The sequence below is a fragment of the Lithobates pipiens genome, unplaced genomic scaffold (genome assembly GCF_037356315.1).
Source record: "Lithobates pipiens isolate NorthernLeopardFrog02 unplaced genomic scaffold, aLitPip1_a1.2 Scaffold_27, whole genome shotgun sequence".
NCBI lineage: Eukaryota > Metazoa > Chordata > Amphibia > Anura > Ranidae > Lithobates > Lithobates pipiens.
In genome coordinates this window covers 155787652-155812040 of record NW_027507788.1, presented here as the reverse complement: position 1 = coordinate 155812040, position 24389 = coordinate 155787652, and the positions used below count along the sequence as shown (strand labels likewise).

The 24389-nt window shown below is 41.3% G+C and overlaps 1 protein-coding gene across 1 annotated transcript; it reads left to right on the top strand.

Annotated features, from left to right (window-relative positions):
• Positions 1-8242: 8242 nt before the first annotated feature.
• On the top strand, positions 8243-22648 carry NPPA (natriuretic peptide A). Its single transcript, XM_077457734.1, has 3 exons — positions 8243-8453; positions 15521-15835; positions 22349-22648. Exons 1-3 carry the CDS (start codon positions 8337-8339, stop codon positions 22352-22354), a joined length of 438 nt encoding a protein of 145 aa, XP_077313860.1. The 5' UTR covers positions 8243-8336; the 3' UTR covers positions 22355-22648.
• Positions 22649-24389: the final 1741 nt, after the last annotated feature.

The window sequence follows — 24389 nt, the reverse complement described above, 5'->3', positions numbered from 1 at the left end:
CACTTCAGTTTGCAAATAAAGCAGCCGGGAATTTCCAGACCCTTATCCTAGATGAAGGTCTGATTTGGATGGTAATGGGGACCGCCACACATACACACACAAAAAAACATGGGGTCACCCCTAAAAATACATAACTGACCTTTATCCTTGACGAGGATCTAGTATGGATGGCAATGGGGGGGGTGGGGGCAAAAACAACATGCCCCCCACCCCCACTTTGGATTCCCCCTATGACTCAAGAAAAAAAAAAGCATGCACCTGCCACCCCTAAATCCTCATCAGACCCTTGTCCAAGCATGCAGTCTGGTGGGCCGGGAAAGGGGCGGTGAGGGTATCAGGTCACATGTCCCCTCAGAAAAGCACCTTTTCCCCATGTGGATGAGGACAAGGGCCTCTTCCCCATAACCCTGGCTCAATGGTTGTTGGGATCTGTATGGAGGGGGATTATTGGAAGCTGGAAGCCTTCTTTAACAAAATTACAGAGCCCAGAAACTGCCCCCCCCCCCCATGTGAAATAGGAAGATGTACATAGTACCCCTACTCATTCACACAAAAAAGCACACAGTCAATAAAGACACACAGTTTCTGACCAGTCTTTTATTTTAAAAAAAATGTCCCATGATGTACATCCAACATCAGTTACATCATCCAGCAATGCATATTTATAACAGTCACGATGGACAATTTTCAAAGAAAAAAATTCCTGCTGACCGACAGAAAGGGGTCTCGCAGGTGTCAATTGCCCCAATATGGCCATGTGGTCACAGCTAAATATGGCCAATGCATCACACGAGCTCTCTCTTGATGGTACCACCATGCCAGCCAGTTAGTAGCTAACAGGACACCTGCGAAGGATGGCACCTGCAAGTTCCATTGTTTGTTTGATCTCTGTTCCCGATCAAATCCAAACATCTACCATCCTCACTACATTCTAATATCTACAATCCTATAAATTCCAACTAACCCTTCATCACTATTGGTATCACCTTCTGTGAAGCTACCATCACATAATGACCAAATTCCATGCCATCAGACTGGAGCAGTTAAGTCTCCTAGTTAGGTTCTGTGTTTTCGTCCCTCTACAGAAGATCTCAGATGAAGAGCTAAAGAAATGAGGCCACCTCTCCATCCTACGCCTTGCCCCCTCACGTCTTCTGTTCTGCTCTGCTTTTTGTTTGTTCCTTCTTGATTGTATGTTGGCTGGCTCCATATATCCACAGCCCCCGGGACAGACATTTCTGTTGTGTTTCCTTCATGCAGGGGATTTATAGCCTCTCCTTTTTATTTTCTTTGGTTATGAGTAGGATATTATGACCACTGATTTTGACACCCTGCTGACAACATTAAATTCCTGATGAAATTAACTATGTTTAGCTAAACGTGTTGAGATTATGATGTTCTTCATTCTTTGATGTTGATTCACAAATTACAAATTGTACATCTGCCTGAAGCAATATGTATCTATGTACCAAGAAGGAATATCTCTAATGTGCATGTTTTGTTTTGGTGCATTTCTTTCTTTTTAATCTTTCTTAATTTTTGTTGGTAATAAAGTATCTGATTTTATATATTTTTTTGTGGACAATTGTGTGATGACCTTTTAAAAAATCCCAGGGGCTAATGTGTTTCGTATTTTTATGCATTTTTATAAATAAAAGAGGTGAATAAATAAATGTGACCACTCTACTCTATCAGGAGGGGTTATGTGCATGTACAAAAACAAAAAAACAAAAAAAACAAAAAACATTTATTTGAAATGTTTGTTGAAGGTACAAGGAGAACAACTGCATACTGAAATAATATATTGTTTTATCGTTGCCTTACCATACACTTTATTTATTTTTGGCATTATGGGGAATATATAAAGCAATGAATGTGACTTTCACCAAGCAATCATTGGTGGTCAGCCAATCACTGTCATTAAAAACACATGCACCAGAAAGATTCACCTGTAGTGAATGTCAGATTGACTGACTTTCCGCAGCAGAATCGGATGGCATGGTGTTGACACCATGCGATCCGATTCCTGTCCGAGTTTGCAGATCGCACTGCGATATGTGAACTGATCTGGGGGTGTCATTAACGTTTCACTGACACTCCCTGCAGTTCGCATAGGGCAGTGTGAACAGCCGCCGGGAGGCATGCGATGCGGGAACCTGCAGCGGATTCGCAGCATTCCCGCATCGCTGCAGTGTGAACCCAGCCTAGAGGTGTTGTAAAGCCTCAGGGTTTTTCACCTTAATGCATTCTATGCATTAAGGTAAAAAACCTTTTGTGCTGCTGCAGACCCCCAGAGCGCCCCTTTTACTTACCTGAGCCCATTCCTTCCAGCGATGGGGATAAGCACAGTAGTTCCAGGTTCTAATTGGATAGATTGATAGCAGTAGAAGCCATTGGCTCCCGCTGCTGTCAATCAAATCCAGTGACACGGTGGCCGGGGCTGAGTCCTGCTGTCTGTGTCATTGGACACAGCAGCAGGACTCATGAGTGCACCTGCAAATGTGCCCCCAGGGAAAGCGGCTCTCTATGGGGGCACTCGAGTAGAGAAGGAGCCAGGAGCGCCACAGGGAGACCCCAGAAGAGGAGGATCAGGGTCACTCTGTGCAAAGTCACTGCACAGAGGAGGTAAGTATAGACATGTTTGCAAAGTTTAGCTTTAAAAAAAAATAAGAATCACTTTAAGTCTAGGTTCGCATCTATGAGGCTGCGCTTGATACGTTTTTCAGGCACGTTTTGCGGTGCCCTTTGCAACCCCGCTGGCAACTGAATGTAAAAAAAAAAAAATTGCTGGGAAAAAAATTAATTGCTCAAAAAACAGCGTGGGGTCCATACCAGCCCCCCCCCATGTGAATGGATATCAGGTACATCATACCCCTACCCATTCACTCCAAAAAGAAGTGAAATGTAAAAAAAAAAAACAAGAGTCGGTTTTTGACAAGCCCTTTATTAAAAAAATAGCTGTGAGCTGCCTTCTCCCCGAGCCGCTGTCTCATGCCGGCGTCTTCTCCCCCCGCTGTCTCTCCCTGTGCCATCTCTCCCCGAGCTGTCTTCTAGTGCTATCTTCTCCTGCTGCTGTCTTCTTCTTCGCTGTCAGTTACCCGCTGTTGTCGCCCGCTGTCTGGCATTTCTTATATAGCCATGGCTATTCCAATGACATCACCTGGTGAGCCCGCCCCTTGTGACGTCACAAGAAGGCAGCTCGGGGAGAAGACAGCAGCGGGAGAATATGGAGGTGGGAGAAGAAGGCTGCGGGAAATAATGGCACCAGCAGAGATGTCGGCGGGAGAAGACGGCACCGGGAGAGACGGCGTTGGGAGAAGACGGCACCAGGAGAGACAAAAGCTTGGGGAGAAGACAGCTCAGAGCTATTTTTTTAATAAAGGACTTATCAAAAACCAGCTTTTTTTTTTGCATTTCACTGCTTTTTGGATTGAATGGGTAGGGGTACGATGTCCCCGATACCTATTAACATAGGGGGGCTGGGTTCTGGGGGCCCCTTCTTAAAGGGGGGTTTCCAGATTCTGATTAGACCCCTAAAACCACCAGCCAGGGTTTGCCGGGAAGAGGTCCTGGTCCCCATCAACATGGGGGCAAGGTGCTTTGAGGGCAGAGCCTCCATGTTGAGGGCATGCAGCCTGGTATGGTTCAGGAGGGGGAGGGGGGCGCTTGCTCGTTACCCTCCCTTTCCTCACCTGCTAGGCTGCTTGCTCGGATAAGGGTTTGGTATGGATTTTGGGAGGACCCCAGGCCATTTTGTTTTTATAATTTGCGCATGTGGGGGGTTCTCTCTGAATCCATACTAGACCCAAAGGGCCTGGTATGGACCTGGGGGGGGGGGGTCCCACACAGTTTTTTGGGCAAATTTTTATTTTATTTTTACATTGGGGAACCCCGTTGACAGTTGATGACTGATTGGTTATTAAGGATGTGGTGGCCAGCTTCCCAGCCCCCTGCTTATCAACCAGCTATATACAGTGTTAAAATAAAACACAAAAAATGCAAAACACATCAAAAATCGCATCACAAACACAACACTTGTGTTTATGGTGTGATTCCATTGAAGTCAATTACACACAGAACGCAGAAAAAAGTCCTTGATTCTTTCCAAAAATGCACCAGATGCAAAACGCATAGATGTGAGCTTGTACCATAGGAAACCAAGTTAAATGGACTGTAGTGCATTTCTACAAACTGCAAAATGCACTAAAAAATGCATAGGTGTGAACCTAGGGTAAAAAGGTACCCCTATGTTTTTTTATTCTTTATGTAGCACCCTCTAGGTAGGTAGGTGCTACAGTTTTTTGGAAGGGACATATACATTTAGACAGGCCTGGTTGAGTCAGTGTCAGGCCTACCCATACAAACATGCTAGTTGGTCCTGAGAACCAAGTGAAGTGCTGGAGGAGTGAGGAAAGGTAACTTCAAGCAAGAATGTGCAAGAGGAAGTTGAAGGAACATGTACAGGGAGTGTACATAGTTTGTGCCAAGCAAAGTGCTGTTGAACAAATTGTATTGATTCTTTACTGGGCATCCCATATATTCCATCCCCATCCAAGTTATATCCCTCAATAAAATAAAAAAACAAAGTTCCATGACTGTTTCATGACTCAGAGTGCCTGAAGTGAATGCAGGGCTGGCTGGCAAGGTGATAGACAATCCATAATTTCAGCAGTACCGCTACATTTAATAAATAATACTAATTATGTCTATCATTAAACAAAAGCAACAAAGATAATGTAGCCTTCCGAAGAAAGAAACATCACAACCACCCTCAGTGCAATAAATCAATAAAAGGAAGCCTATCAATAAAAATACACAAATAACAATATACAGTATAGTATGTATAGAAGAATAGAATAGAATGCCTTTATTGTCATTGCAAAAAACATACAACAACATTTTAACGGCACTCTCGCCTAGAGATCAATGCTGTACGTACAAATAAACAACATAACACACAGTAAAATAAATAAATAATCATCCAAGTGTCCAACATATTCCCACATAAAGTATCAAAAAAAATCCAAAAAAATCATTTTCTTTTTTTTTCCAACAAATCCTTATTAGAAATTATTTATCAAATCAGTGTACCGCTCAACTCATTCCCAATAGGCATTGGTTCTCCTTAAAGTGGAAGTCCACCCTAAAACTAAAATCCCTGCATCTACAGACATGCCCATTTTAACACTATCCTATCTAGCACTATAAAAGAAAAAATTAAGCCTTTTCTGAAGCAGATCTGGCCCGATCTCCAGTGGCGGAAGCTTTTCAGAAGACACGGCCGACAACGGCTGTGAGATGAATGGGAAGTGACGTCACCCATAGAGTTACTATGGGGCTTCCGTTGTCAGACGTGTCCTATGCACCTGCCTACACAGCGAAGCTCCGGCTGACAGCTCAGCATGGGGTCAGGTCAGAGCGGCTTCAGAAAAGATATGTATACTGATTTTTTTCTTCACAGGGCTAGATAGGTTAGTGTTGTTATGTATGTTGTTCTGAAGACATTTACAGTACTCTTTATAAACTGTTATGTCAACTTTAATGTCTTACAAATCTATCAGCTTTACTGCAGAGGAAAGCTACTGGAAAGCTACTGTGAAAATACAACATTTATCTCCACTAGGTCAGTCAACAGGACAGCTGGAGAAAGCACAGTTCCACAGAATAAATGAAGCAGAAGCAGGTAGATCCTTGAAATGTAGGTCCTCAGGTACAGTGTCCTCTCCAGTAAGGAGAACAGTGAGCAGTACAGTAATGACATCATCAAATCTCACCCCAAATCTGGTAAAACTAAAAGTCAGAGATAGCAGTGCCTTAAATGATCTCATACTTCAAATATACAGCTACTGTAAAAGGGTCAAGACATGGGGGTATCCAGGCACAGGAAAGTCATTGCCTTTCTTTGGAAGGAATTTAAGAAAAAAAAAAAAGATTTTCAAGGCGCTGATTTATAACAATTAACATTTAGAGATGTTCTCAATGGGATAGCAACTCTACATTTTGTGTACAGTGGGGCAAAAAAGTATTTAGTCAGCCACCAATTGTGAAAGTTCTCCCACTTAAAAAGATGAGAGAGGCCTGTAATTGTCATCATAGGTATACCTCAACTATGAGAGACAAAATGTGGAAACAAATCCAGACAATCACATTGTCTGATTTTTGAAAGAATTTATTTGCAAATTATGGTAAAAAATAAGTATTTGGTCATCTACAAACAAGCAAGATGTCTGGCTCTCACAGACCTGTATCTTCTTCTTTAGGGGGCTCATATGTCCTCCACTCATTGTCTGTATTAATGGCACCTGTTTGAACTTGTTATCAGTATAAAAGACACCTGTCCAGAACCTCAAATAGTCACACTCCAAACTCCACTATGGTGAAGACCAAAGAGCTGTCAAAGAACACCAGAAACAAAATTGTAGACCTGCACCAGGCTGGGAAGATTGAATATGCAATAGGCAAGCAGCTTGGTGTGAAGAAATCAACTGTGGGAGCAATAATTAGAAAATGGAAGACATACAAGACCAATGATAATCTCCCTCGATCTGGGGCTCCACGCGAGATCTCAACCGTGGGGTCAAAATGATCACAAGAACGGTGAGCAAAAATCCCAGAACCACACGGGGGGACCTAGTGAATGACTTGCAGAGAGCTGGGACTAACATAGCAAAGGCTACCATCAGTAACACACTATGCCGCCAGGGACTCAGATCCTGCAGTGCCAGACGTGTCCCCCTGCTTAAGCCAGTACATGTTCAGGCCGTCTGACATTTTCTGGAGAGCATTTGGATGATCCAGAAGAGGATTGGGAGAATGTAATATGGTCAGATAAAACCAAAGTAGAAATGTTTGGTAGAAACACAACTCGTCGTTTTTGGAGGAGAGAGAATGCTGAGTTGCAACCATACCTACTGTGAAGCATGGGGGTGGCAAAATCATGCTTTGGGGCTGTTTCTCTGCAAAGGTAACAGGACGACTGATCCGTGTACATGAAAGAATGAATGAGGCCATGTATCGTGAGATTTTGAGTGCAAACCTCCTCCCATCAGCAAGGGCATTGACGATGAAACGTGGCTGGGTATTTCAGCATGACAATGATCCCAAACACACCGCCCGGGCAATGAAGAAGGGGCTTTTTTAAGAAGCATTTCAAGGTCCTGGAGTGACCTAGCCAGTCTCAACTGATCTCAACCGCATAGAAGACCTTTGGAGGGTGTTGAAAGTCCATGTTGCCCAACGACAGCCCCAAGACATCACTGCTCTAGAGGAGATCTGCATGGAGGAATGGGCCAACATACCAGCAACAGTGTGTGACAACCTTGTGAAGACCTTGTGAAGACTTACAGAAAATGTTTGTCCTCTGTCATTGCCACAATGGATGTATAACAAAGTATTGAGATGAACTTTTGATATTGACAAAATACTTATTTTAAAAATACTTATTTTCCACCATAATTTGCAAACAAATTCTTTCAAAAATCAGACAATGTGATTGTCTGGATTTGTTTCCACATTTTGTCTCTCATAGTTGAGGTATATCTATGTCAATTACAGGCCTCTCTCATCTTTTTAAGTGGGAGAAGCCACTTTAACTGTCCATGTTGCCATATCATAATCCTCCTACTGAATGTTAAAAACTCTACATAATTCTGTATAATTACCAACATAAAAATAACTATTTCATTCTCCCAGTTCATTCATGAATGGATTGAAAAGAAATAGATTTTATGTTTTTCTCATTGGCCTGGGTTGTTCTTAAATTGTTCTATGATGATGGTGTATGTCTATTTAGTTATGTTTTGATAATGGCATGGAGCATGTGACATGCAGATGTCCCAGAAGAAAAATAGTTAAGATAGTCTCATCATAATGCAGTCACATGCATGGCCATGTCACATGCCGGTCCAGACATTATGGGATGGCAAAAGGTTGAATTGTCTCCTATTTTCCATGAGCCACCTAGAAACTATTCAGGTATCCAGAAAGGTGAGACCGGAGAGACCCCAAATGTGAGAAAACCTCTTCACTCAGGAATGTCAGTCCACTAGCGGGTCAATCTTGTCAAGTGGGCCAGTAGCTTCCTGAGCAGGTTGTGGTGCAATAGCAAGACTGGGATAACTTTAAAAGGGAATCTTCTGTTGGCCTGCAAACAGCTTCTTTATCTTTTCGGAAGTGATGGAATGTAGATGAGTTCATGCTTGGGACAGGCTTGTGTCAGGGTGGCACCTATATAAAAGCAGACATTGCTGGGCCAACAGATAAAACAGGGACAGAAGCAAGCTTATAGGAGAAGGATCCAGGTGCAAGAAACGAAAGGGATACTGCTATCGAGGGCGATGGGGACCTCATTCGTTGGGTACTTTACATTTGTCCTGCTTCTTCTGGCATTGACCAAAGTTCGAGGAGGTCCAGCATACAACTCCCCCCTGTCTTCAGACTTGTCTGATTTAAAGGTAAGAAACAAAGGTGGCTGGAGCAAAACGATGAAGGATGAATAGAGGGCAACAGAGTGCCCTGGGTCCTTACCTGCTCCTCATTACTAGGTGGGATGTAGCCAGTTAGTTTTCTGCAGGTATATTACATGTTGGGAAGCACTGTGAACTGTCACATTTCCATCCTCCTATAGTGAGATTTCACCCTTTAGCAAGTTATGCACACTTACCATAAATCTGTACATCTCTTTTATCGGTATATATTTCCGAGACCCCTAAAAGGGAGTTTAGGTAATAATTCTTCACATAAAACTTTAACACAATTTTTGGACAATGAAATTGGCAACCAAAGGAATAAACAAGAATTCCAAAAATTTTAAAAATAACGTATATAAAAAGCCCAAACTTTTTTAGCTTTGCAAAGATTAGAGATGGGTTAAAAATCCCCTTCCTGATAGGTGATAACTATCAAGTGTTCCCATTCGAAAATTTTCACCTCACTTTTTCCAATGACAACTCAAATTTGGGATTTTTTCTAACTTTCTCCCCTATGACAGTGGTGACCAGGAGGAACAAATAGGGTAAATATCCCCAGTGAGGACACAGACAACAATTGCAACTTGATAGGGGGTTCTAACCCTCACTTACTACATCCTAAACTTAAAGAAAAAGTTTTGGCTATTCACCTATATAATAGGAATACTACTACTAATAATAATTTATTATCATAGCCCTAAATTTACAATAGTTTCCAGACATATTCCAAGTTGTTTATATTATTCTGTTTATTAAACTTAAAAAGAGGGGCATTCAAAAAAAGCAAACAGTTTTGGTAATAGGTCACTCATGGGTATGCTGGGTTAAAGTTTTCAGTAATATAGTTTCTAGATGAGTTGTAATGTTAGCATAAAATGTAACCACAAATTCTCACTATGAGACATATTGGATCCTGATCTCCACAGACGTATACCAAAATCACACTGAAAACCCCATAAAAATTATAGTACAGCTTATCAGTGTAAATATCAGCTTAAAATCATTCGGAAATATGCAAAATAAAAAGAGAGATATAATACATTGGTGATTGGCTTTGCATGATGCCAAGTGTAGACAATGGTTCTGTTGTTATCAGCCATTTTAGGCTAAAGCAGGGTGAGCATAAGTGGTAATTATAACTGTGAATAACATTTCAAAATTACCTTTTCACCAAAATATGTTACGTTTTTTTCATTGGTGGTGTAAATTTTCAAAAGAGAAAATGTCATTAACATCTAAAAAAAATAAATAAGAATAAAAGACCTAAACACATTTAAAAAATACATCCACACAAACTTTGTTTAAATGCGAAGACATTACCCACTGCAGCTGAATACATATCTAAGACCAGCTTTTTTTTTCACCTTCTTATAATAGAGGAACCATTAAAATATTTGTCAGGTCTCAAGGAAGCTCTGCCTAAACTATTTATATCTATATTTTTCTATATATTAGAATAATCACTACATTTTAGAACATTTTAAATAAAAGAATAAAAAATGTGGCATAGCCAGTATATTTGGCACACTGGACAAACCATTTTTTGCACCCCTTGATTTGTAAAACACCATCGTTCCTAATAATTGTGAAATAATTGAATGACCCTAACAGAAAAGACATGCGGAGAGTAAAAGAAAGGGGTTTGCTATATTAGTTGTGATTGAAGAAACACCTCCTTGCTTTGGTAGTCAGGGTAGGTATTTCTTGCTGCTCAAAGAACCCCTAGCGACCTCAGGAGGAACCCTAGTTGAGAAAATCTATATAAGACAGTAGGAATTAATAATAGCCATTAGGATTGGATACAAAAAAAAATGTTATAAGAAAGTTCAGAATGTCCTGATTATCCCCCATTGCTGGTTGAAAGAAAAGAGTCACCTTGTCATTTCTGATCTAGTATAGCACATACACATAGTGCTAGCATGAGAATATTTGCTATATAACGGATATTCTTCTTTGTGTTTGTATTTATTTACATCAAGCAGATCAGTTTATTGCATACACATTATCGTTTTGATTTTTTTATTGGTTAAAAAATGATTACAAAAGATCTTCATGCCTTTAAAATATGTGAATTAGGATTGGAGAGAAAACAGAAATTCATTAAAATTAGAAGAATACAATTATGAATCAGCAAGCGGATCTCAAACAAGTTGTTTTCACATGAAAATGACAGATTGTATCAGCAACAGTTTACTGAAAGGGAAACATTTTGCTAATTTACAGATTAGGTGAAATTTACAGAGTAGGGAGAGTTGTTTTTAGGTGTATTTAGGGAAGTTTATTTAATTTAGTGTTGTTATATTTGTGTTTTTGTTCTTGTGTGTATTTTGTATACTGTAGCTGTGTGTGTATTTTGTATACTGTAGCTGTGTGTGTATTTTGTATACTGTAGCTGTGTGTGTATTTTACATGCATTTGTTGTGCTTTGTGTAGTAGCTTTTTATTTTTAATGTTTTTTTTTTTTTTACTGTTTTTTTTTAATAATATATATATATATATATATATATATATATATACACACACGTCGTGAAAATGTTTTCAGGTCTAGGGTACTTGAAAGGAGCTTCTCTAACCCTTAAGAGCCAGTTATCACCCACTGCACTGTAGCTGCAGGCATCGATCAGATATTCCCACTGAAAGTCCAGGATGTAATATGACATCCTTGGGCTGGAAGTGGTTAATTAAATTGGAGGCATATCTCACTTATAAGAGACTTTTAGGGGTTTGTGTCCTGCTTGCTGCACAGGTACAAGCTGGGAGTTGTATTTCAGAGCAGTTTAAGAGCCACAGTTTGCCATCTTTATGGTTTGAGAATTGGTAGGATGTTTACATGGTAGCACTTAGTTATCGGTTGTGGCTAATATCTAATATCTAATGCCTGCACTCCATCCCTACACTTTGCACCTCTACGTCTAAATCCGTGTAATTTTCTTCAAAGATTCAGCAAGGACACAAATAAGGCTCCATTCAATATTAATGTTGACATTTTCATTACCAACTTCAATTGGCAATGGTAATGATTAATCGTATCTGGGGCCAAAAAACAGAGGAATTGTTCTATAAGGTCATCAGAGCTACGGACACGTTTGGAGAAATAACCTGGAAATTACAATTTGAGAATGAAATTATTTTGGGAGCTTCTATGCCATGTACATTTTATACAGTGCTGAAACTTCCATGTGTGCAACAAATCAGCACAGCTATCACGTCTCTGTACAGAGCAGCAGTTTGCATTTAATTTAGAATGTGAATTTGTTAGCATTCATTTTTGTGTCTGTTTTGCAACCAAAGTGAAAAGGTAAAGTTTTGCATGATTATGCAGCCAAATAGCGACTGTCCTTTCTCTATTGTGCCTCAGCTGCAAGCATGTATATAGGGATTCCAATTCAACCTCAGAACCGTTGTAGGATTTAGTAGCAACAAGATGCTTTTTTTAAATACATTCAGTTATGCTTATTTTCATAGTAATCAATTACCCCAAATTCATAAAAAAAAAAGAAATGTGTCTCTAATTTGTGTTAAACATAAAAGAAGGGAAGCTATCCCTGATATCTCTCGCAGCGCACAGAGACTTGCCTCTGGGTGAAAGTTGTGTAAATCATTTATAAGTGTTCCTCTATTAGTCTTTCTTTATTTGAGTTTATTTGATTGTTGAGTATTGCTCCTTTAAATTTGTTTTCCTTTTTTTTTTTCATCTTTTAATAAAAAAACATAATACATGGGGCAGATGAGATGCAGTTTTTGGCTCAAGAATAGGTCCAGGATAGGTAAAAAGCGATTCCCTCATAAGTCACTTCAAACCCTTAAAAATTACCAAAAACACCTTCACACGTTTCCTATAAACTACAATAAAGCTTGCCAAAATATTTCAGGATGATGAAAAAAATAATTTTCTCTCACTCGTAAATATGACAAAGTTAAGAGCTTTAAAGTGGAACTTCAGTCCCCTCTTTGATGGGTTCGCTCCATCCCCCTGGTGCCATCATGGTGCATGTGCAGATGTTCTAAAGAGCTGTCTGCACATTTTCAGGGAAACCCACATGTGTGCAAATGTTCAGCAAAGACTGTCACTATGGAAGTACCAACGATAAATAGTAATAATCTGATGCACCATGTGTGAGATGCCTCCATCCCTTAAAGAGGAAGTAAACCCTGATGGGTTTACTTCCTCTTTTTTTCCCTGCAAAGGTAAAGCATATTGGACTACTATGCATCGCATAATAGCTCATTATGTGTCACTTACCTGACACAGGAGCCAGCGAAGTCGCCGCTGTCCCCTGTAGTCCGCCGCATCCATCTTGCTGGTGGCGTCTCGCAGCTCCGACGAATCACAGCGGCGAAACCGCGATGACGTCACTCCCGCGCATGCGCACGGGAGTCGCGTCTCGCAGCTCCGCCGCTGCCATTCGGCGAAGCCGCGATGACGTCACTCCCGCGCATGCGCACGGGAGTCGACAAATTAGGCAAATCCATTCTTGGACTTGCCGCATTTAGTGCGCCTGCGCGCCGCTGTCTACGATAGTAGACATATTTGTATTTTTATTACAAATGGTAACAAATTCCATATTAAAATAATGGAATAACATTTCAAACAAAATAAAAAGCTGATCCATAATAAATAAGATGTAACAATATAAATTTATAATTTCCCACTATTTGCATACATAATGTTATCAAAAAGGTGGAAATTCACGATAGCATATGGTGACCAAAAAAGATTCTTGACATCCTAAAAACGACGCATTTCGGGGATCCCTGTCCACTTCATCAGGAGTATATACAGGAGATCATCTAAAAAAGTAAAAAAAAATACCATAGTATACCATAGTACAAAAAGTACATAGTAGTGAGTATGTGGTATAAAAATCGAATTATGATGAATATGGGGAAAATGTAATTAAATAAAATAGGAGGGGCTTGGCGAATTATAAATTATTAATAAAAAGACAGTGCCTGATAAATAAATAGAATATTTAAACAGTGCCTCCAGGCTGATTACGGCAAATAATAAATAACTTAATAAACACAATGAATTTTGTTCAGACACTCAATAGCATACCACAGCAATCCAGTTTTCTGAGTTCTTTAAACTTATGGTGATTTCTTACCAAATATATAAATATCTCAGCGAAGCCTATCCTGCCTCCATCTAATAACTGCACTATTTTCTCCATTAGCTCATCCCCCACAACTATTACCCTTTTGTATAACTTGACCCTCCCTCCTAGATTGTAAGCTCTAACGAGCAGGGCTCTCTGATTCCCCCCTGTATTGAATTGTATTGTAATTGTACTGTCTGTCCTAGTGTTGTAAAGCGCTGCGTAAACTGTCAACGCTATATAAATCCTGTATAATAATAATAATAGTATTACCATAATAAAAATACTGTATAGTGAGTGAATAACTCCCCAAAAGAGGGAGACGAGAAAAAAGGAGATTAGGTTGGGCATATGGCCTCAATACTTACAGGTCAGTTTAAAAAGATAAACCCAACAGCCATGGAGCAGGGGATGCAAAGTGCAATGCAAAATTGTATTGTATTTAGGGATGGAGGCATGGTGTATAAGATCATTACTATTTATTGTTTATGCTTTATTAAGTAGATGACAGTAGATCTTTAGGCTTTATTAAGTAGATGACACCTTGGTTCCCAATGATCTGCTGCACAATACATTTTTTTAGGGTAATACCTTTATATACCATTTTTTTATTTATTTATTCTTTTTTATTTTGAAAAAAGAAAATTTGGTGGAAAAACAGAACCTATTGGGCATACTCCTAGGCTCGAAACATATACATCAAAAGACATAAAATAGATATACATTCAGCAACAACACTAGTGCCCGAACTGACACTGAATTTAGTAGTACACTCCAATTACCACTCAGGATTCCTACCGAAAAGCGTGATTCGCTCACTCAGCGTCTAAGGTATGTATCAGATGGAGAATAAAGTTTACCGCTCCATGAATCGAAAACCAATATGATCCATAGTGGATGCGCTAACAATAGTTTTAAGACATAGGGGATCCTTCTGTTTAACCCAGAGGTCCTTGGTCTGCATTGGTAGAGGGGGCCTCAATCCAAATATCCTACACTTTTAGGGCCACCCCCCGATAGGTATGTGGCTTTATACAAAGATAACTGGGAGTTAATTGTTTCCACTGTGTTAAAATGGGAGCAGATGTAGACTTCCACTGAAGTACAATGAGCTTCCTCGCATAAAATAAAAGTAGTCCAACCCAAGTTAGAAGAAAAGAAGGCTGGACGGCTGCACCGCTATGCAATTTCTTTATTCAAGTGCTGGATACAAAGGTGAACTACAGGTATCAGCTTACATGTTTTACATCAAAGTCAGGTGATTACTCATAGCTCATGCATAAGCACCCGACCTTGCTGTGAAACATGTAAGTTGATACCATGAAGATGACAGGGATGTATGAAGTGCGAGTTTTTAAGATGTCAGTCTTTTTGCTAACCATATATGCTATGCTATCATGCATTTCCACCTTTTAATAACATCATGTATGCGAATATTGGCAAATTACATATTATTTATTATGGATCAGCTTTTTATTTTATCTTTGGAATTTTATTCAATCATCGTAATATGGAATTTTTCATGCAATAAATATACAAATATGCCTACTATTGTGATTTGCCTCATGTAAAGTCCCATGACCAATGTATCCTTTATTGTATGATGGAAGTACCAAAACATTTTCCGCCTTTGCTCATGCACAGGAAACTCCTGAGCATGTTCGGTAGAAACCTGTGCGTGCTCAGCTATGCTGCAAGGCGCACATGCAGATTCCAGGAGAGGTTGCGGAAGGTTTTTTTAAATTTGTTAATTTAAAAAAATGACACATAATTGTGAGAGAGGCAAGAGGGAGAAGGCGGGGCAATTATGACACCTATTTTGGGATGAAGGTCTGCTTTAGGTAGTCTTTTAAAAACAAAATTGTGTGGTTTGTAATATATATTGATGGTACCAAAAAAAATTTTTTTGTGGAATTTTTTCACTCTGATCACATGATCTATTATGTTCCTCAGGGGCTCCTAGAACGTTTAGAAGACAGACTCCCGGTCGAAGAAGCCGAGGCTCCAGCTCAAGACATATTCGCTCCAAATTATGATTCCGCTGACTCTTCAAACTCAGCACCGTCCTTGACTGTAGAAGCAGCCCGTCCGGGGGCCGACATGGTGTATAACAGAGGGTCCTGGACACAGCAAGAGAAATCTTCTCCGCTGAGGAACAAACTTCGAGAGCTGCTGAATGCTCCCCGTAGCATGAGGAGATCTTCTGACTGCTTTGGATCTCGAATTGACAGAATTGGGGCTCAAAGTGGCATGGGTTGTGGCCGCAGGGTGAGTGACTTGAAGGGTGATGGGAAATTGGGTCATGTTGGTTGGTCCTGACAAAGCACACCTGTCGTGTGAAACGTGTCACCTTGCTTCCCCCTGCCCGTACACCATTATGGGATTTTTGCTTTTATTCATGTTCTGAATAAACCTAATTGCATAGTTTATGGGAGAGCAGCCATCCTTCTTTTTAAATCACATATGGGTCATGTGTAAAGGACATGCAATGATTGCAGGGATGCTAGGAAATGGCTCAGTATGTGCTAGAGTTCTGATTCACGTATATGAACATTACAAAGGACAACACCCTCTGAAATCTTAAAGGTGTCTTGAGGAAAAAAAAAAAAAGGATTCCCCTCTTTTTGGGATATGGGATAAAATTAGAATTCTGTTCTAAGAAGGCCTTACTGTGCTTCAACCAGTGCTGGTGTTGTGGTTTCACCTACGTCCATGTACCCATGGCTTAAACATGTGAATGACCATGCAAAAATGGGGGAGCAGATGTAAAACCAGCAACCGGTTAGCGGTTGCAAATAATATACAGGCGGGTGCCCTAGTTACAAACATCTGACTTACAAAACAGAGGGAGACAACAGGAAGCGAGAGGAAATCTACCCCTAGGAGGGGAAATTCACTCCTGTTATGCCCCGTACACACGAGCGGATTTTCCATCTGAAAAAACTTGGATGGTCTTTCCAACGGAATTCTGCTCAAGCTTGGCTTGCATACACACGGTCACAGAAAAGTTCTCTGAACTTTCGACCGTCAAGAACACGGTGACGTACAACACTACAACGAGCCGAGAAAATGAAGTTCAGTGTTTCCGAGCATGCGTCAAATTGTTTCCAAGCATGCGCAGGAATTTTGCGCGTTAGAATTTGTACAGATGATCGGAATTTCAGATCGGAACTTTTTCCGACCGAAAAATAGAGAACATGCTCTCAATCTTTTTCTGGTGGGAATTCTGCCAGCATATGTCAGATGGAGCATACACACGGTCAGAATTTCTGACCAAAAGCTCACATCCGACTTTTGCTGGCAGAATTTCTGATCGTGTGTACAGGGCTTAAGAGTTATTACGGGAAAAAGGTGTCTCCCCCTCTTTATCACCAAGGCTTGTTTCCACAACAACCCACAATTTTCAAAATCCAATTGTCATTGGGACAGAAAGTGAGGTGAAATCTTCTGAACAGGGGGACAGACAGCAAAAGAAACATTACAGGGGTGTTAACCCTTCCGTATGCTATCCAGAAAGCTTAAATCGTTTTTTTGGCTGGAGCTACACTTAAAAAAATTTAGCTGTTCCGACTTACAGATTCAACTTAACCAACCTATAGACCCCTTCTTGTTTGTAACCCAGGGGCCGCCTGTATCTACAGTGGTGGGCCTTAAGGCTCCAATCAAACCTGAGCGTTTTGTGGCTTGAAGCACCAAAATGCTCAGGGAGAAAAAAAAATCTCTATAGTGGGGGTTCACATCTCCTCTCCAAGTCGCCTGAAGCTTAAGAAAAGTTTTGGAGCTACTTTTATGGCTCGATTTTGACAGATTGGTGCATTTTTTAAGTGTTTTTTTCCCCACAACAGAGAGTGTTTTTCTGTTCAAATGCAATAATAAAAAAAAATACTAATCATAAATCAATAAAATAAATATGAAATAAATGAATTGTAACAAAGAAAATATTTACTAAATCATCATAATAAACTCCTAACAAATTCATACATGAAAAAAATAATCATAAATCAATAATAAACCCCTAACAATTTTTTATTTAAACACAAATAATAAATCAATAATTCAAAAATAACAATAATTTATTAATACATAAATACAATAAATTAGCCCTAAAAAAAAAAATGAAAATGAATAAATAAATAAAAGGAGATGAAAAAGCTGAAAAAATAGCAACAGATGATGAAACAGATAATATTGTTCTCTACTGGGTACCCCCAAAGCTCAAAAACGCGTTAAAAATGCTGTACAAAAAAAAAAAAGCAACCAAACACCTGAAAAACAAACAATCAAAAATGCCTAACATACAGCCGCTGCATACTTGCACCACTGTGTTCTGGGGCACACTCTCATCTATCTGTACCCCCAGGACTGTGTCCGATGGGTTTCTGACAGCTGGCGGAGGATCAGTATTTGGTAGGGTGGACTCTACAGCCAATCACAGTGCAGAAAGTTCGGGAGGCCCGTCTACTGGTCTTGGGCCTCAGATCCCATTTAAAGCACCAGCTGCCGGTGTTAAGCTGTTTGAAGAAAGTGATGAAGATATCATGAATGCAAGAAAGGGAAACTGGAATTTGTTTGGCCCTTACTTAATTGAATGACCAATTTTAAAGTCCAACTCCTGGAAATCTAAATATTATCCCTTGCATTGAGGCTGTGACTGCACAACAGGTGTTAACTGCAGGTTTAGACTAGGGGAGAGTAAAAGCACTTTGGAAGTGATGATCGGAATCATCACGTACAATGCAAGGCTATAGACCCTGCATTGGTCTTGATGACGTGTGGGAGAAGATGCTGCAGTGACTGGTTGTTGGCCATTACACCAGAGCTTGACAAATTTGCTTAGAATCTAGGATCCAGCTAGAAAAGTTAGGAGCCAATTTTTCTAAATCAGTTGGCCAGTGCCCAGAACTGCATGTTTGGGGCATCGGCAATAAGAATTGCTCACGCCTGGTGCCAAGTGTAAAAAGACCAAAAAATAAATAAAACTTTGTTATAAGATATTGCAAAGAAGTAATTTTTCTCCTTCACTGATGTGCTGTGATGAGGGTGCACCGATAGGCTGCATTACTAGACACTGATGAGGAGGCGCTCCCTGTCCACTCAGCGGCAGTAAGGAAAAAAGGCAACTGATCAAGCCTGCAAGCTCAGTCCCAGCTGTCAAACTGCGAAGATGATAGCGGAGCTGGGCATGCAGTTAGAGCAACCCGCGCTTATCACAGCACTGCCCATCAGATGAGGGTGCCAGTTCAGACAAAGGAGCTCGTATCTTGCTCTAGCAGGCCACAAAGCCGCAGCCTTAAAGGGGTTGTAAACCTTTACAGAGCACATTTTGCAACAGGTAAGTCTATAATAAGACTTACCTGTAGCTACCCTGTGGATATTTCCTAAACCTGCATGGAGATATCCCCTGTGTTTGCATGTGCCGACTTCATCGACACATGAGCACTGAAACAAACTGAAGCAATGGCATGTACGTGCCATTTGCTCCAGTGAGTGCATGCGCGGGAGTGATGTCATTGTGGCTCAGGCCAATCACAGCACTGGTGCCGTGATACCCGGAAGTAACCCCTGGGAGTGATGTCGCTGGCCGGTGCTGTGTACGGGCACTGCAGCGAGGGCTTCGATCTCAGGTGAGTATTACATAATGAGCTAGTATGACATGCATACTTAGCTCATTATGCCTTTGTCTTGCAGGTGTTAGTTTTTTTTTTTTTTTCAAAAGTGGGTTTACAACCTCTGTAAAGGGGTTGTAAACCCTCATGTCTTTTCACCTTAATGCACCCTATGCAATAGGGTGAAAAAACTTCTGTCACTGACCGGCCTCCCAGCCCCCCCCCCCCCCCCCAACTACCAATGCGCTCTTCCCCTCTGCCCGTTGTCTCGGCTCTTTATTGGATAGATTGATAGCAGCACAGCCATTGGCTCCCGCTGCTGTCAATCAAATCCAATGACACGGGCCGAGTCCAGCATTCTGCATCTATGGACCAGCAAGGTAAACCCCTGGGAGAGCACTTCTCCTAGGGGGTTATACGATGTGAGGAGGAGCTACCAATGCCGCCAGGGGACCCCAGAAGACGAGGATCAGGGCCACTCTGAGCAAAACAAACTGCACAGTGGACGTAAGTAGCTTTACAATCACTTCAATTATCGGACAGCCCAACCTTAGTCCGGGGGGGGGGGGCCCAAATGTTAGGATGCAATTTCCAATCACCTTTGCAATCTGGCGCCTGGGTTTTGTTGAGCCCTGCATTATACAGATCGATTAATGGTTTTACTACTCAGCCCCAGGAAACCTAAAGATTATTCCTTGCAATGGTGCTGCGTCCGCAATACAAGTGTTAACTGCTCGTTAAGGCTGGATTCACACCTATGCAGTTTTAGTACTTTTTGCATTTTGCAGAATTGCACTACAGAACGTGTTCCATAGGAAACCATTGTAAATGGACTGCAGTGCAAATCTGCATAATGCAAAAAGCACTAAAACTGCATAGGTGTGAATCCAGCCTTAGTCTAGAACAGAGTATAAGAACTTTAACCCTTTCACGTCTAAGACTATTTCTGACATTTGTTGCTTACAAGTTAAAATCAGTATTTTTTGCTAGAAAATTACATTATATAGATTTTTTTTTAGTAAAGACCCTAGAGAATAAAATAGTGATTGTTGCAATATTTTATGTCACACGGTATTTGCGCAGCGGCCTTTCGAACACATTTTTTTGGGGAAAAAAGAGACACTTTCATGAATTAAAAAAAAATGAAACAGTAAAGTTAGCCCAATCTTTTAGTATAATCTGAAAGATGTTACGCCAAATAAATAGATACCTCACATATCATGCTTTGAGATTTGGAATGGCGACAAACTAGTATCTAAAAATCTCCATAGGCGACGCTTTAAAAAACTTTTAATAGTTACCAGGTTAGCGTTAGAGGTCTTTTTATAGAATTATTGCTCTCACTCTGATGACTGCGGTGATACCTCACATGTGAGTTGAACACTTTAAATTTTGTTATCTTATTTATTTTTACATTGTCCCTTTAAAAAAAAAAAAATCTGATCACTTTTATTGCGGTCACAAGGAATTTACACATCCCTTGTGATAGTAAGGTTGCATTCACATCTGAGCGTTTCGCTTTCAGGCAGAAAGTCGCATGTTTTTTCTGAGATTTTGTACAGGCCCAAATTTTATCAATGTAAAAAGCAGAAAAACGCCAAAATCTGCTTGAATTGAGCTACAAAAAAGCTCCAAAACTTTTTTTGAGTTTCAGGCATTTGGCTTCAGGATGTGAACATCTCCATAGAGAATAATAGATTTTTTTTTCTCCTCCAGCGTTTTGGAGCATCAGGCTTCAAGCTACAAAATGCTGAAGTGTAAATGGGGCCTTGTAGGTGGTGACAGGTACTCTTTATGGAGGGATGAGGGTCTAAAAGAACCCCAAATCCTTCCAAAATCCCTCCTTTGCACTTAAAAGTATTCAGGTCGCCAAAATTGGTGATTCTGAATGCTGACGTTTTTTTTTTTAAATCTGCGCCATTGGCAGCCGAGTAAACCGGAAGTGACATTTTGTGATGTCGCTTCTGGGATTTTACATTGGACACCCGAACTGAGCAGAATACGGCTTTTTCTGGGTCTCAGTCTAGCTGGCAGACATGCCCGCTGGTGGCCCGGGCCTTCCGGTGACACGAGGGGCCGGGAAGAGCGGCAGAAGGTGGCGGGACATCCCCTCCTGCTCCTTCAGGATATCAGCAGAGCGGCTTTCAGCTGCATCAGTTATTACTAAAGAGCCAACCGCTGGCTCTAAAAAATGGTACCGAGGTGATGCCTGCAGCGCCCGGTATAACCACTTCAAGCCATGAACGCAAATTTGCATGCGGTCAGCGTGAAGGGGTTAACTTACTTGATCCTCTGCTGCCATAACAGATGGTGCTCCCTCACACTCCAGCGAGTGGACTCTCCTTAGGTGCCATTACATGCAATGCACTGCTATGAACCCTACATTGGACTTGATGACATCAGGACCTTAGACTGCTCGAACATGGGGGGAGAAGATACTGTGGGTATGGGTTTAGCAGTATGGAGGATCGGGTAAGTAGATCTTCTTTTCTATGTCCCTAGACCTAAACAAGAAATTAATCCTTGCTGTGCAGCTCCACTACAAGGGATAATCTTTAAAGTGTAACGCCACTTTCATGGGAAAAAAACAAATAAAAACAAATTAACAATATAGCATATACAATTGAGAATTAAGTCATAAACCTTTACAATCTGCAGCGCTGTAATGTTCCATAAAATGCAATGCAATATGGCCACCTGCAGGCGTTCTGTACAGGTGTACAGAACACCCCCTGCAAATGTAATTTTCTGCTTGTGTGATTGGCTCACATACTCTCCCAGAAGTCTGCACTAAGATACAAGTTTGGTCATCCTCTGCAACAAGAATGTAATTTCTGATGAGATACTCCCAAATGGAAAAAAATGTATATCACATTTGCAGGGATGCCACTTTCCCAATTAGAGCCCTGCAGGTTCAGCAGCTGATTGATAATTATAAAACCACTCCTATACAGACTCACTGGGCACATGGACACAGACAAACAGCTATTTCTCCAGACTAACAAAAATGTAGGAATTTGCAACAAGGTTGGTTAAAATCCCCACAATGTACATAGATCATCCAGAGGGCAATGTTTTTTTTCTCAACAAAAGCAGAGCTCCTCTCAGATTCCCAGAGTTGGACTTTTAAATGAAAAAGAGAAACAAACATTCTGAACGTCTTTCCTTTTCTCAGTTCTAGGAGGATACGCTATGGATTTTAGAAGAACCCAATCTTCACCATCGAGGAGATCTTGTGCCGTTATTTAAGGACGTCGTCTTCCTACAGACACTCTGCACCGACCACAGCCCTCCTCATTATTTAAATCCTATTTATTTTTCTACATTGTAACAACTCCCGTCACCATAGTCACCAAGTGGTTCCAGTAACGTTTTGCCGGGTTTATAGATCAGATTACTGCTGCGGATTTTGCCCGGGGCACCGTATTCTTTTGTTTTTGTCTTGTATGGGAATAAAGTGAGAGGTTTTTTCCTAGTCTCCTGTTGTCACTGGTCTTGGAGTTGAGTTCATTATCTGTGCCCCTCTGGCATGCTGGAGAGTCTGGTGTAAGCTTTGATGGGGGCTTTTAACATCCACTTCTGACTTTGAAGGCCATTAAGAGGTCTCTGAGCACCAAAGCCTCCTCAGGTCAGTCAGTAAAGTTCTCTAATCCCACCAGTGTGTCTGGACCAGACGCTGGGAGAGGGAACTGGTCATAGCCTTTCATCTCTGTGTGTCCTGCAATTCTAAGTCTTCCGTATGACAGTAGTCAGGATGCCAAAGTGTGAGCCAACAAAACTCTAAACAATTGAATTGTGTTTTTTTTTTGCAAGTAAAAAGGTGAACTCTAGAAACAAAAACTTTAAAATATATATTCCTCAGTACCCATAATGGATACAGTCACTTTGTGCGCACCAAATACCTTTGCAAACCCAGATGTTATTTTGTAATAGTCAGCAACCTCATCACTGTCATGTACATTGCCTGTGCAAAAAACAGAGCTGTGGGAGGGGCCCAACAGGCTCCACCCACTACAGACTGCCTGTAGAACACTACAGGAGGGGGTGGAGACAGGGCCAAGCATCCTGCACAGGGAGAGAGAGCAGCAGTGAGCGGTCTTTAATACAGGAAGCTCCTGCAGTGTGGTAAGGCTGGGTTTACATATATGTGAATTGAATGTATTTTTAACCACATCCAAGTAAACCACATCCTTGTTAACCACATCCATGTAAATGTGCCTGACTCTCAATGGAGCCAGTTCACACAAGTCCAGGGCAGCCATGGTGCAGTTTTGGAAAGAGTCCGACTCAGGTGCAAATTCAGGCAAAAATAAATAAATAAAACAAAAAAATAAAAATCGTACCTGAACCCAGCCTAAAGTTTCACATTGGATTACTGTACAGATCTGGAAGAAATAAACACAAAGCACACCAAAATTAAAGGAAAAATACATAATATTTGTTTATCCCAGAGTTCAGCTTTAACTTCGTTAGCGGTATTCCCGAGTGTGGCTCGGGGTTAAATTTCAGTACCATTAGCGGTAACTCCGAGCCACACTCGGGATTGCATTGCACAATCCTGGTACAGTTTACTTACCTTGTCACCAGGATTTTGTGATATCCCCCCGCTGTGTCCTCCGCTTCATTACCATTCCGGGCTCCGTTGCGAGCGTCGCAATGCATGAGGGTGGAGCCCGGCAGCAAATTAAAAAAGTACAAAAAACAGAACACATACAGTACACTGTAATCTATAATGCCGCGTACACACTATCAAACAAGTGGGTGGAAAAGTCCGGCAAACTCAAGTCCGCCAAACAATCCCCCCGTGTGTAGCCTCCGGCATACTTTTTTGACCCGAAAGTACGGCGGACTTAGAATGTAGTTTTACACTCCAATCTTCCCGCCGGACTCGCATTTCGGCGGACAATCCGGCCGTGTGTGTGCCAGTCCGCCGTACTTTTGAAATGAACGGACTTTTCCCGCCCGGAGAAAAGTCCGCTCATTTCGAGCGGGTCTCCAGGTAGGCGGGGACCGCGAAGGATACGTCGCTGGCCCCGCCGCCTGGTATGGCCTTAAAGGGGAACCCCAACGCCGAAAAAAATCGGCGTGGGGGTCCCCCCAAAGTCCACAGCAGACCCTTGTCCGAGCACGCTACCCGACCGGCCAGAAAAGGAGGGGCGAGCGAGCGCCCCCCCCCCCTCCTGAGCCGTACCAGGCCGCGTGCCCTCAACATGGGG